Source organism: Rhea americana, unplaced genomic scaffold (assembly GCF_003343005.1).
Source record: "Rhea americana isolate MKP2758 unplaced genomic scaffold, rheAme1 scaffold_15, whole genome shotgun sequence".
Lineage (NCBI taxonomy): Eukaryota > Metazoa > Chordata > Aves > Rheiformes > Rheidae > Rhea > Rhea americana.
Genome location: NW_028185594.1, coordinates 4840328 through 4855475, shown reverse-complemented (window position 1 = coordinate 4855475; position 15148 = coordinate 4840328). Strand labels below are relative to the sequence as shown.

Here is a 15148-nt window from a genome sequence, read left to right as displayed (position 1 = left end):
RAACTTTACATACAGCAGCATTATACAAGACAGCAATAAAATCCCTACAAAACTTTCGTTGACAAAGTCACATCAGTAAAAACCTTAGCATAGTTATTACATGGTTATAAAGMTACCTCACAGCAGTATAGGTTTTTTCATAACCATACAAGAATTTTTATACTAGTTAGAAACAGCAGTATGAGCATTTTTGCTTCTTTACCTCTGCTGCCATAGCTTTAGGAAAGAACCTTAAGTAAAGGCAAAGCTCTAGGAGACTAGTCCATACGAGAAATGAACTCTGGAGTACAATTATTACCTTTTGAACTGTTCTGCTTGTACAAAACACATTTTCTGACACCATCCCACAGCTCTGCTTCTGTTATACTTCCTTTTTCATTAATAATCTTTATTAAGGAGAACAGCGACCTCCATGGGTGATTGTTAACAGCTGCAGCCTACCTAGAAATTACTGAATAATAAGAAYGTATGCTCTGATCCTGGGGTTACAGTAGAGGCAGGTTTGCAGAAATAGTATCTTTCATTCAATCAAGTGTTTGAGAAGGACAAATCTGATTTATAAAGCATTTTTCTAGATGAGTGCTATGCCATTTCATTCAATTTGAGAAAAGCCAAGCAGGCATTCAAGTCAAACTTATGGATTGAGAACCCTGAGTTAGGGAGATGATCCTAAGTGTCACTGAGTAAAATGGAAGACCTGAGAAAACCAAGGGCAATCAAATCTATTTCCAAAATAAGGATAACATTCCTTTTTCATTAGCTTCCTCAGCTTTCCTTCATTYGCCTTATTCAGTGTGAATCCTCCTGCAAAAATAGCCTACTTTAATTATTCTGTTCAAATTTAAATCTCATTCAAGGCTTTTTCATTGCCTACTCTCACACTGCATCATCTGAGTTCTTGTTCCAGGTTTCCACCATGTTTGTGGAACAAGAACACACAAATCTTTGGAGAATTTTCTCTCCAGCTCTTGCTTTCTGAGCTTTCCTAGCTGCTCCTGTGCTCTATTCCACCTCTTGTCTCTACACCTTTGTTTCAAATAAATCACATACTGTGGGAAGATGGGGATACAAGTCTATCATATCCTCCTCTAAAATACACATCTAAGGTTTACAATTCAGGTTTTCATTCCCTGAAGATGTCATGGTGAAAATTAGGCAGTAAATTTCCCCCACACACACACCCCTAAACTTATGCTAAATATCACTAAACAACACCTGTTCTGTCTTTTTTCTGATATTCTGATTTCTCTCCTCTTCACTTAGGCAATCTGTTTAGCTCTTTGGGCCAGAACCTGCTTTTCTTCTGGCAAGACTGTTCAGCAGACCCAAGGTTGCTATAGCAATTAATAATCATTTATGTTTTAGTTTACAGAAACAGAGACTAGAAAAAGAACGGAGGCACCAGGAGGAGGAGGAGGCAGCAAGGAAGTCACAATTAGAGAAGGCAGCACAGGAACGTATTTGGCAGCAGCAGGAGGAATATCGCAGAAAGCTTCAGCAGTTCCAGAAGAGACAGCTAGAGGAACAAGAACAAGCAGGTCATCTATAGAAAGGCTAATGCTTACTTATCTGCAGATAATTCATCAAAAAGGATGATTTCTAGTAAACGCATAGAACTTAGACTTAGTTTGTGACTCTGCCATGGAATTACTGTGATACTAAGTCCCAAATTTGCAACACCTCAGTTCTTCCTCTAGAATACAGATTGTAGCAGTAGTTTTCTCTCAGTCCCCACAGCCTGAACAAGAGAATTCCACAGCCTGGCTATGATACAGTTGTATAAGATGCTAACAACAGTATCAAACTAAAAAATGTGGCATGAATGCTATTTTCAGCATATTTGGTAACTTCTCCGGAAGCCACAGTCTCAGAAATAATCTTTTTCAACTCTATAGCTAACAAATATTTGCACAGAGAAGCTTGAAAACACAAATCCTAAATGTCAATCAGATTTTAAAAATCCAATTACAGTTATTCCTAAATTGCACAATTTAAGCCAAACTCATGTTTTTGAGATCAGTTTAAATACTTGGAATGTCAGTATTCCAACTGTAAATTCTCTTTATTTTTAATTAAAAAACATTTCCTAAATAGGATATATGTTAACAACTAACAGTTGTATGATTATCTGTTCCTAAGAGGCAGAAAAACAGAGACAAAGAGAAATGTGGTTAGAGGAGGAACACGAGCAGCTAGTGGCAACAGTAGAAGAACAATGCCTGGAGGATGACAGAAGAAATCAGGAGGAAGAAAGGGCAAGACACAAGGCTGAGGAGCAGAGGAAAAAAGCAGAGGAAGAGGCTAGACAAGCTTTGGAAGAACCTGAAAGACAAACACAGCTTTTAATCAGGTACATAGCTATTATTCAAAAGGTTATGTTATTTTTTCTTGAATGATAACACATCTGCACACCTAGTGTCAGTTGGGATTCATGTATCAGTGTAGTTCAAACTGAAAAGCAATACCAATAACCTCAAGAGCAGGTTAAGCTGCCTTCAATTTGAACTCCAAGATACAACATAGTTCTTGTGCAATTCAAATAGTTTTCTAGTGTTTCTCCAAATTGCACAAACAATTCACACACATCCTAAATACCCTAGAAAGCTGCAAAGATATAGGTAACATCCATTTACACAACAGGGGAAAAAAAAGCATATTACATTTCCCCCACAGAGCTGAAATTATGATTATKATGATTACCTTTATGTAGTCCATCAGAGCAGACTCCAGCATAGCATACTTCCAGAACTCATTCCTACTAGCATCTCAGAAGACAGGACTTGAAGTTCACATATCTCATACCAAAATACTGCATACAGCCCTTCTTAAGGGGAGCCTGTATCAGTTTGTCAGCCACAAAGCACTACAAAGTATAAGAGGATATGCTATGACTTCAAATGAACAGAAATAGCTACACCTTGCTTGCTCTGTTCATACTGTTGACAGGACGAGCATATTGGCCCACAACAAGATAGAACCATAAGCTAAAGTTTACTTCCCCAGCCCATTCCAAAGTCTGCGCAAAGCAAACACCTGTGGCAAGTCCGGGCTTCTGCTCAGAAGGTACTGTAAAAAGTCAAAGAAATCAGCAATTAACAAGTAATGAGCTTATTGAATTTGTAGGTTTCAAGACAAAGCATCAGCTTTCTAATTAAAGGAAGAATTCTCTCCCATATCTTTAATCCACTTTATTAACACCATTTGCAGGCAAAAAGCAGCTCTGGAGCAACGTCTGCAGTTCCAACGAGCACTACTAATAGAAACTACTGGACTAGAACACACTCAAGATATTTCCCGTCCATGGGTGTTTTCTTATTTTCAACTACTTGAAAAGCTAGGTCTGAAAACCATACCAAAGAATAAATAAACGCTTAGTGCCAGAGATACTCACTGCAGTGAGCTTGCAGTTCCAGGTTCCAACTCAGTTCAAAACTAGAAGAATGCTCCTTTACTGGATAGAGATGCTACTCTCGCTCCCAAATTTGTTTCCCCAGATAACAAGTCTAGTTTGTATATACATCCTAAGGACAAAGTAAAAGCATTCTTTTTTTTTAATCAGCCAGTGAAAATTAACTTAGACTATGACCACCTTTATAACCTCTTGAGGTGCCAGAGTGCCTTTTTTATTCTTTGCTGCTTTGTCGCAGATTCTTTAGGCCATTTTGTGGTAAGACAGAAAACAATGGAACCATCACATTTTAGGAGATGTAAAAGACCTCAGTTCTGACTTTCACAGGAATCTTCCAAAGCAACTGATTTACATGCTACTGTTTCAAAAGAGGTGAGATGACTTCCGTATCAGTTCTATGCACTACAAAAATAAACAGGATAAACTTAAAAATGAGATATTTTTTAGATTCAAGCAATATTGAAATTCCTGTAGATCTGGAGAGAAAAATAATCAATTTTTGTGGTCTTCCTAAATTGAAGCTGAATTTCATTTGAATTAAATATGCATCAAGCACTGGTTCTAGAAGAAAAAAAAATCCCACCAATTTACAGCACTTGTATCATACACAGTTCCTACAGCTCTCTATATGGAGTTTCAGAAGCTGATCTTCTCATTTAAGAAAACAAAACTTTACCTGCACAGCAATTATTCAAAAATGCACACAGAAGACGCACAGGTCATATTTGTACTGTATTCTTAAAAATAATTTCCATTTAAAGTAATAAGAACTAAAAAGCTGTAGTATTCAGTAGTCAAAAGAATCTGTGGCAGACTTCAAATTGTGCCATTACCTTAAATTCTAACTGAAGTCCAAATCCTGTAAATGCATTTAACTGCACAATCTTTTGTTGGATTTACAATCAAGTAYATACACTTTTAAGAGAATATACAGATGCTTTAAACATACCAGCTGTAAACAAATCTGAAGGGTGACTGATACTTTTGTACAGCATTTACCAATACAACCTTTATACACCACCATAGTAGATATTAATGAAGTAATTTTCACAGGTAAAAATATCTGAGGCAGAACCAGCTCAGTGGTTCCATTCCCCCCTCACTTTGATACAAACTCGCACACACTAGTAAAGGAACCAGCTATCCAAGGATTCTCATCAGTTCTAAGATGCCTGTAAGCATATAAATGACAACAAAGGAAAGAACTTGGAAGAAAAGAGGACTTTCTTTCCTATTTTCCTCCAACATTAAAAGGCCAGTCTGGCTTCCAGCCATGAGTTTCAAAGGCATGTATGGTTTATCAGCTCCACCCAAGACTGCCTCTTCAGAAAGAAATTCTCTGAAAAATAAAACTTCTTCTGCAGAAATGGGGGGAGGAAGGTCCCTGCCCACCCATCAACTTCAAAAATCAACTTTTGCTTCAATGTACATCAAAAAACAAACTTCCTTAAAAAGGTAATAATATGTCTGTATGGCTTGTGTATCTTCTCATTTTACATGAAGATCTTAATACTAATCTTTGAAGCAGAACGCAGTTTTCCTGTTATTACTGTTCCAAAAGCTGTAACAGTACAGACTTCTCTGTAGACCAGCAGCTCCTTTTGGAAACTAGCTCTTCAAGGCTTCACCACAAACCTGAGAAAGAGGTTAAATCAGTTTTGTCACTGGAACTATACACTCTGAAGAGAGAGATTTTAGGACAAGGTTGCACAACCCTAGCCCGAGTTTAATCCCACTGACTCCAGAACACTATTCTGAAGCAAATCCTCTTCTATAGCCTCAAAAGAGTTAAATGCAGTACTTCAACCAGAAAGCTGATATCAACAAGTATCTAAAATGCAGAGTTAGAAGAGGAAGATAGGCATTAAAAAARARRRRRRRAAAAAAAAAGAAAATTGGTACAGCAACTAGAGCACTGATATCGAACCCAGGGGATCTGGATTCTTTTCCCAGCTCCACTTTCAGCTTCCTGAGTGACCTCAGCAAGGCACTGTCCCCTGTGCCTCAGTTTTTAATTTGTAAGAGAGGGATATTGAGAACTTGTCTACTGACAAGAGCATCGCACAAATTTAAATTAGGAAATGATCTGATATTAATTACAAGGCTACTGATTTCTGGTTATCTTGAAACAGATAAATTTGATATTCTAAAAAAGCAACTGGAAAGAAGTCCAAAGACAACATTGTTCTACATCACAATAGCAGTCTCTCCTCCCAAAAAACTTAATAATATATAACACTTTAAGAAAACCCCATATTCTGACATTTTGTAAACAAAAATTTTAATCTTTAAAAAACTGCTTAGTGCAACTATGTGTACAAAAGTATATTACTAGATCAGAAATAGGACAATGAAACCACAAGCATGAAAGGAAATGCATTTATAACTTTACAGCAAGTGCCATAAAAACAGATGATTCAAAACCCATCYGCAATTTCATCTAAGTATGCCAGTAATAAAATGTATGTCTTAAATGAATTTGGCATTCATAAAATCATCTTGATTTACAAAACAAAACCAAAGCAGAAACAAGTCCTATTTATCTGCAGAAGCAATGAAGCAGGGACAGTGCAGAAGACACTATAGTGCCCTGCCCATAACCTCATGAGCTTTCATACCCAATCAGGCATAACAGATTAGTTCAAACTGATCATTTAGAACCCTGTTACTAGCTATTACATGAAGTGAACCCTCATAATGGTGCCCAATAAAATGGGCATGCCAAGACAGTTCATCCATCGTACAGGGATCACTTCTGTGACACCATGATTAAATGAAATGTAGTCATTAAGAAAACAAGTCTTTGAATTTCCTTCAAAGTTGCATTTTCAGTCTAACCTCTGAGAACATAAAATGAAGCTTAACTATTACGAATATTTTCTAACAATAAGACAAAAAAAACCCTAATAGTCTCAAAAAAATAACCTGCAAACCAGACTGTTTTAGTAGGGAAAGGGAAAAATAAGTAAATTCTTTGTTTTTAAATGAGGCATATTTACAGAGCACARCTTTTCTGGCTTTGATGTATATGTACTAGAAAGACATATTTTCATTATCACTTTTTATGTTTTTGCTCATTTCCAAACATTTGAAAAGAAGATACAAATTATTGTTTATAAAATCGTTTTTCTTGTTTATTTTAATGAAGCTGGTACAGACAATGTCCATTCAAAACCCACGTCCCAGGCCAAAAGGTACAAACAAGAGTGTCAAAGTAACACCAGTTGTCTGCTGTGAACATTCTTGCACGAATACCTGTGTGTACTAATTGCTATATGAAGTTAGAATGCTTCTGGGCTCTTCTGGCAAGATTTAAGAATCATTAGGGTTTTCAATTTTATGTCTTCAGCAAAGCCATCTCTGGAGCAAAGTACAGATGACAACAGTTCTAGCTTTTCCATTTCCAGCTTGGTAATCTTCGCTGGGYCATCAGCACAATTTAAGCAAAATAGCCGAGTTATGGATACACAATTTCTCCATAGTTTAGTTCTCTGAAAAACTTCATCTCGCACTGAAAGTTATAGTCCAGGAGTGAAACAGTCACACATCAAAACTTCAGGGCCGATATGGAAGTCATTAAGAACACTCGCCCACCTGGCAGGTCTTACAACCTTCGTGCCCGAAATGCACGAACCTAGTGAACATACAAATGCATGTGTGTATGTGTATTTCTAAAGGGGAGGGCAGAAGGGAAAAAAGGGAGCAGGGCTGCAGCTGGATCACAGAAGTTCAGCACAATGAAAACAGAAACAATAGTGTATAATGAGCACGAGAATTCAAAATACCAGACGCTTGAAAATAAACTCCCAGAGATGGGGTGCCAGTTTCAATTCAGTGTTGAACACCACATTACAAAAGAACTATTATTTAAAAATAAAAAAGGATTAAGGGGAAAGAAAACAAACAGAAGGATCTAAACTGTTGAGTGACCCCCCGTCTGTTCCTGATAAACTTCAATCACATCTTCCTCCTCCATCCCCAGCTGTGAGAATAGAGAAAAAACAGCACATAATTGTTATAAATCCAATGTTCTAAATTCAGAGCAGGTCCTACACGAGCTACAGAATGGTTTGCTCCTCTTTCCTACCATGATCATTCAAAGCACAAAGGGGTTAAAAATTTTTCAAACACTATCTTACTAGTCAACACTAGTGATTTTTGGTCTGTCTCATGTTTCATCTTTATAGCACATCTCAATCAAAGCAGCAGCCTTATCTGAAGTCTAAATCCACTCATGGAACAGAACACATCAGCCTGGAAAGCAACAGCTCTATCTTTAAGTCCTTTCTTGTGCAACAGATGCACAAAAATGCAACCAATGACATAGCGAATGCAACAGTTGTAGAGCCACATGGCTTAAAAAAGCACRCTCCTACCTCAAAATACAGCTAGGACCTAAAGCTTGGAACTCAGATCACCTGCTTACCACTGTTTCCCCAAAGAGAATAACTTAATGGATTCCACAATACACAATTTTCTTTCAGATCTTTCCAAAGGGCCACTATTATAACTCAAAGTTTCTTCCTGCTTTGTCATAACAGTTGCTAGAAATCATGGGTTAACAAAATAACCTATTTCCTATTTATTTACACTTCCATTTAAGAAATGTGAGCCAGAATTGACCCTGTTTTATTTAAAGAAGTATCTTCAGGTTAATAGCCTGGCTGAACAGAAACTAATCAGTTATGTATTTAATTTTTTTCARTGAACACTGCTTAACACTTTCTAGAAAGAGAAACTCACCTCCTTGGGGGTATGATTATCAGTAATTCTCTGACCCTCGAAGAGGAACCTGAGTGAGTTCATTGGAACACCCTAAAAAACACACATATATAAGAAAGCTGAACTTGCACATATGCATAAGACATACAATTTCAAAGCAACACATGTGAAAAATCAAAAGAAAAGCATTAGTTCCCATTTTACAGGAAGTTCAGCTATTCTGTTGCTCCCACATAGACTATGAAAGAGTGATTCAAGGAGAATGTTAGCACTAACATGCATGTTTATTCCGAAGTGGCACAGGAGTTCAACAACTGGGAAGTTTCCTTAGTGGGTTGCCCTCCTGCCCTGCTGCTTTTTAAAGTATCCCTGCACATCCCTTCCGAGACACTTTTACACAGGGAGGTCAAGTCTTTCTCTGAACTGAGTATGCTCCCACCCTTAAGGATTCTGCCACAACATGAGTAATGTTGCATATACTTCAGAAGTCCCCTCCCTTGCTTTCCCAATCCTACAGCAAGGTAAGAAGGAACAGCATCCTTTACCATTATCCATTTTGCAAAAGTTTTACACTGTGGAGGGGAGAGAGTAGAGGTGAGAAGCACAAAGAACACTAAACAGGGAGAAAGCAGCACCCCAATAGTGCATAAGATTAAGGTACAGTACATCTGTCATACACCATGTCTGTATTACAGCTGAGTATCACACCTCACCTAAATAAGTGAGGCTGATGCTGCTACTTCTCTTTCAAATGCATTATAAGCAAAACAAATGCAAGCGAAATAATCTGTCTTCTGCAGTAATTATGTCTCAAAAGTATTTACTAGACAGAGGAGAAAAAAGCACATACATATACACACAGAAAAAAAAGCTCCTCACATTGTTCTTTAACAATCCCCCGACCAACTCAGAAAAAATGTTCATGGTCCCTCCACCATTTCAACCATGTGTGTTCAAGCAATCATTTTTTTTTGAAAAATTCATACACATGTACATCAGTCAGTCAATAAGGCTACCACATAAATTATTTGTAGGCTTCATTAAAATTTTAACTGTATAGATGGAGTCACAGCTTCAGTCGCTTGGATTTTGCTACAAACATATCCGGTGTTTAATCTCATCTTTTCTTTCCTCCTACACCGGTAGGATAGCAAACTGTGTAGCAGCATGCTGACATCAGTGTACAAAGATACAAAAAAACTAATACACCATAGTATGAAGGAGGCATGAGGAAGCATATATACAAAGGAACACTTCCATTGACAAGTTCAACTTGCCTCAATGTATTAACATAAGAAAAGCAAAGTATCAATTCTTAAGATTGTATCTGCTGAATTGGACTCAAACACAATTGCTCAAGAAAAGGCCACATAAAAGGCACCTTCTAACCCCAAAGCTGGAATAAACTAGGCCAAGGCCTCTGCAAACACTTAGTAGCAGTGAATCCATAGTATCTGCAACAGAACCTTAAAACGAAGACAAATTTATTGTCCTGGTATCAGTAGTTACTTACCCCCAACAAATATTAATACTGCAGCTTTATTAAAATTAAAATATAATAGCTAACATTAACTGATTACCACATCATCATCAACAACTGTGTAAGGCTGCCCTCATGTCTACAGCATCACTATCTTGCAGCTTTCACAGGATTTCACTTGAAGCAGCAAGACTTCACAGTAGCTATAAATACATGCCAGGGCATACTAAAATGTAACGTTTTCTGAACAGCTACCATATAGCTTCAGCCAGCAATTTTAACTCATTACAAAACTTGCAACAGGCTTTTTAATAGATGTTTATCTGTCAAAAAACAAACAAACAACAAAAAAAAGACATTATATTTACCCAGATACTGATCCTGCTGGTAACTAAATAACAGCTTTCCTGTAATAAACATCTTTGAAAGTACAACGAGAAAAGCAAAAGTGGTGGGTTTCTTTTAAGAAGCAGTGCCATTGTTTCACAAACCTGTCTTTGACAGTATGATTCTTTGAGTTTCTTGAGGTGTGTTGTCATTTTCACCTTGAAGTGAATTTCACTGCTGTCCTAAGAACAGAAAAGAAAAAAACATTATCCCYTTTGTAGTAACTGCTAACTTCCTCTACACTAGCTTTAAGACTTTATTGCTGTTAAACTAGCAGTGCACACAGCTTAACTGTCACTGTGAATACTTTGTTGACTGGTAAATCATCCTACAGGGCCATATTATGATGCATTAAACTCATCATTCACTTTCATAGAAGCTCTATTTTAAAACAGATAGTTTGATACAGCCTGAGGCTCACTGTGGAGGTTTCAGATTTGAAAGTTTTAAAAAACATACTTAGTTCACAGTCTGTGTTTCTACCTTTTATCCAGTTGATATATTTATATAATACAAAAATATGCAGGGGACTTTTGGTCTTAGATTCCAGAAGAGACAAGTTAAAGCTTGCACTTCAAAAATTTGTATAAAACTTTGTTCAATTAGCGCAATTATCTAGAAGCCAGGATACAGGCTGACTTGGCAACACAACACTAACCTAAAGCAAATTCTTAGGTCTCAACCTGCAGTCCTTCCTACTAGCTGAAGATATGTAACTAGAACCATCAAAATGGCTGCAAATACAACTGACTGCAAGAGATCGTGCACATAAAGCGGGTCGCATTTAGCTTTTGAATATGTTCTCACTATTGCTGATTAAACTAGCAAGACATAAGCTACTTTATGCTAGGACTACTTAAGCCATCTGTCTTCAATCACCAATCACATCAATATTTCCAATAAACAGTACTGAGATTGGTCAAATGAACTAGGGGCTCTTTGCTGAGAACTTCTGTTCAAGGAAGATCTGGACATTCTCATCCCAACACAACTTAAATGCAGACCTAAAATCCACCCTTGACATCTACCACCAAGCCAACCAACAGCATCCTCTTCTAATCCCTGTCCAAGAAAGATGACCTCGTGCTTAAGCACAAAATGAACTCTGAAGACCTGAATTTCAGTTTTGCCACAGTATTTCCTCACGTCTTTGGAAAAATTAACCCCTAAACACRTTAATTCCTCTACCTTTAAAACAGCAATCACATTGACCAAATTCTCACTTAAAAAGATAGCTTTTCAAAAACCCTCACACAACAGTCAGTGTAGACTGACATCACTGGCCGCAGGTAAATAGGGAAAAAAATGAGAAAAAAATCTAGATGGAAGAACTCATTCTCTACTTTCATCTGTTCATTCCTACAATATAAGAAAACTTACAGCTCCAAACATCAACAAGTAATTATGTATACAAAAAAAACTCACCTGCCCAATGACTTTGAGTTTAATGTATTCTCCTTCTTTCTTATCTCCTAAGTCCTCAGCTGAAGGTTTTGCTTCCTGCAAGAAAAACATATTCCAAAAAGACTCTGATAAAGAACATTTCATTATTTTCACTGGATAGTACGACAGCTGCCATCCTCCTTACATTACATTATACACAAACTACCCAAGGCACTTACTTTCTTCCTTTCTAAGTTTGAAGCTAATAATGACATAGCATTATGACAAACTATAATGGCATGGGAAACTAACGTAATGATGGAAGAGAAATACCACAGAGAACATAAGAGACGGAAAAGGGATCATTTGGAAACAAATGACAACAGATGCAAATATTAGAAGTACAATTTTACATCACTAAATCCCCGTGAACAAATAAGACCACAAAAGAAAAAAAATGAAAGGGTACTAAGAGACTCAGGTACTTACAATAAATAAAGCAAGAGTAAACAGAACATACTTGTGACACTATCAGTATAAAGAGTGAACCACACACAAACATTTTTCAATCTTTTATTACATTGACAGTATTTACTATTTTTAAAAGAAGGGCTAGACACCTTCCCTCCAACAACAGTACCAATTAACTGCTTCCTTCTAGCTTGTTTGCTGTAAGATGACCATTGTTAAAAGTTAAACTTTTAGTTCTAAGAACTATAGTGTTTTGGTATCTTTCCAGGATAAGAATGATTACAGGCAAGTTTGATTCAGTAGCTTAAGCACAAAAGCTCTTCAGGCAAGGTTCAAATGCTAGGTTCAGGAAGACATGAATAAAAGACTTCACAGTTTTCATGTAAACTGCTGATAGGTAAGGCAGATCAGGTACCATTAACCCCATTCCTCATCTGTCACTACATATGATCAGGCCTTTGGTTATGTTCCATTACAACACAAAGGGATCCTACGTGCTGCCTCAGGTCCAGATGGTGCTCAAAGAAGAAATCCTCCCAAGCAGTCAGAAACACAGATACTCCTCTGATCATGTCTTAAATCTTTCTTCCATATTTGATTGCTTAGCACAGTGGACAAAAGCAAAATACATACAGGTGCCCGCTACACACATCTTCCCAGACAAAGCAGCTTTTTGCTGCATATACAGAAACATCCTCTGTGTGGCTGAACTCAAGCAACACATATATACTACCCTTACAATCTCCAGATGAAAGTGACAGACAAGCCTTTTGRATTTTTTTTTCCCTACCCCTTTAAAAAGGGATTAAGCAAGCACAATTTCTTTATTAAGACCTTGGAGTGGGGGAGGGGGCAGAGAGGAAAGAGAAGCCTGCAAGCACTTTCCCCAACTATCTGGGCAAGTCTCAGTCTGGAGAAGAGCTTCTCTTGGTATTATTTTAACTTACTGCTTTCAGCCAGATACATTCAGTTTCTGTGAGAGCAAAGAAGCATAAGCAGACAACCCCAAATGGTTTGAATGCTTTTATTTTAAATAACCACCTGGACACAATCTGGAATGCTGGGGCTGAATTTTCACCTTTCAAGCTCATAACCAGAAACCACCCTCAAGCCTTCAAGAACCTAGACACTGACCTCCATGTTTCAAAGCATGTTGCTTTTGAAGCACCAAAGGAGTCTTCCCTGATACCTTAATGCAGCAACTGCACTCCCTACCAAAGTTCTCCCTTCTTAACATATCTCAACTCTGATCTCATGGGACTATTTGTGGGAATAAAAATAGGTCGACTTCTACTCCTGACTCAAAAAGAAGAAACTGCAACCTGTCCTGCAGAYCTGTCTCTCACATCTTTCATACAGATAGTTTGCACAAATAGCATTTTTTTTGGTCTGTATGTAGGATTACTGACTTCTAGGAATCCAAGAGAGATTCAGATCTCTACAAATCTAAAGTCTGTAACTTTCATAACTGTCTCCTGTTATGCTGCTGCCCAAGGAGTTTAACAGAACATCCCATCTCTTCCCATGAAATTTCAGGTCAGCATCTTTTTTTACTTTGCCGAAGAACTAAATTGCACAGCAGTATGTTGTCCCAGTAACAAAGGGCTTCACAGCAGTTTATCTAGTTCTGTGCATTATAGCAGATCTACCTCTTCAGCTTCCCGTAACAAATCATTCTGTTCAAGGTATGACAAGTCATCATTGCTACTATGACAGCACCTCTGGCCAGTACAAGCGGAAAGCAATGATTCATAACRTGTTTGATAACTACCCTCAGGGATAGAGAATTCAAGTACTAGAAACCAGTAGGGAAAGGGGCAATCAAGAGAAAGAGCAGAGGCTTAAAACATCAGTCTACCATAAAGGTGCATGCTTAAAGCCCCTGCAACCTCTCCCCCACAAAAATCTGAGCAAACAGCAGAGCTGGAATTTCAAGGAAAAAAAAAGAAAAAAAGAAATAGGGTCAACAATGCTGAAAACGCCAATAACTGTAGTTTAAAGAGCAGAAAATTTGAAACCAGAATACAAGACCCAGCAAGTCTGAAACAGCTCCCTGTGTTTTGTCAGTCCTAACTGTACTGTCATTCAATGCCAAATGGAAAAGCCAACAGAAAAATACTTAAGAACAAAGGAAGCAAGCAGATTACAAAATTACTAAATTACAAGCATTCATTAATAAATCCAAGATCAACAATACACAAGCAAACCTCCAGGCTTTTACTTGAACTGCTAGAGGAATAGCATTTGTGGGTATATCATGAAAATGCCAAAGAAGAGACAAAAACATAACCAGAACACAATACTCTAGTATGTTTAACTTTTCACTAGATTCCTAAACTTCTAAAGGCTTCATCCCATAGTTTTCCTCAATAGCACAAAGAGAGGTCCTCTAATACTGTCTCAATCATATTAACACTGCATTCATGACTGTAAAGCACTCACAGTTCCCTGGATGAAATGCAACCCACTGTGCCAGGTTATTTGCTACTGCCACTAATGTAACCACAAAATAAACATCATAAGGCAACTTCCTCCAGCAACAAATTGTATCTACTATTACTCTGAAGCATTCCAGCTTCAATATTCAAGCCTAGAAACTCCTACTCAGCATACATGAGACCATGTTTTGGAATCGGAACTATACGAGGAGTAAGATTACACCCTGCATCTCAGCACAGCAAACTCACACTTCTTACAGTAACAGGAAAATATGTACAACTGTGCCACAGCATTTCCCATCTGCAGTATGTAGAGATAAAAATGCCTTCATCCAGACTGAATCAAAATAAAAACAGTCAGAGACTCCTGACAGGAGGAGAAAGAGGAGTAAGAAGTTATACTTCTCTTTTCCCCCCATTTGCTGTGACCCCACCAAGCAGCCAGGCGTTTTTAGAAGTTTACCCTTCTTGCTACAAGGCTTTTTTTGTTTTGTTTCATAGAAGATAGTTTCCAATTGAGAAYAAAGAAAGTAAATCAACTATGCATCTTTATTTATATTGGAGGAAAAAAAAAGGGGGGGGGGAATTTGACTTCTGACAAACGACACCCTCTTAACATCTTGATCCCAGACCAAAACTGGGGATATTGTAAACCACCCACGATTTCAGGCAAGCTGATTTATCCCAGCAGTACTGATAACCGGGGAAGCGAGACCCACGGCGCTGCGCTACTTACTGCGCGTCMCGCTGTCGTTAGGCGCCTGTCTGGTCCCTTCGCACAGCTCCCCCCCAGCAGCGAGTGACTGAACAGGGGACGGCGTTCCGCGGGCGCTGCCGACGGCAGCGGCCTGGGGTCCC

The 15148-nt window shown here is 38.0% G+C and overlaps 1 protein-coding gene across 3 annotated transcripts in view; it reads right to left on the bottom strand.

Annotated features, from left to right (window-relative positions):
• Nucleotides 1-3173: 3173 nt before the first annotated feature.
• Nucleotides 3174-15148, bottom strand: part of SUMO1 (small ubiquitin like modifier 1) — a 235783-nt gene continuing 223808 nt past the window's right edge. Inside the window, exons 1-5 of one of the 3 annotated variants that reach the window (XM_085299407.1) lie at nt 14540-14635; nt 11424-11498; nt 10103-10180; nt 8153-8224; nt 3174-5044 (exon numbers count right to left, since the gene is read on the bottom strand). In XM_085299407.1, coding sequence (XP_085155533.1) covers nt 5018-5044; nt 8153-8224; nt 10103-10180; nt 11424-11498; nt 14540-14584 — 297 coding nt within the window. In that variant the 5' untranslated portion in view covers nt 14585-14635 and the 3' untranslated portion in view covers nt 3174-5017. Of the gene's footprint in view, nt 5045-6515; nt 7392-8152; nt 8225-10102; nt 10181-11423; nt 11499-14539; nt 14636-15148 lie in introns of those variants that run through there. The other 2 variants (XM_085299405.1, XM_085299406.1) reach the window with 2 other exon arrangements.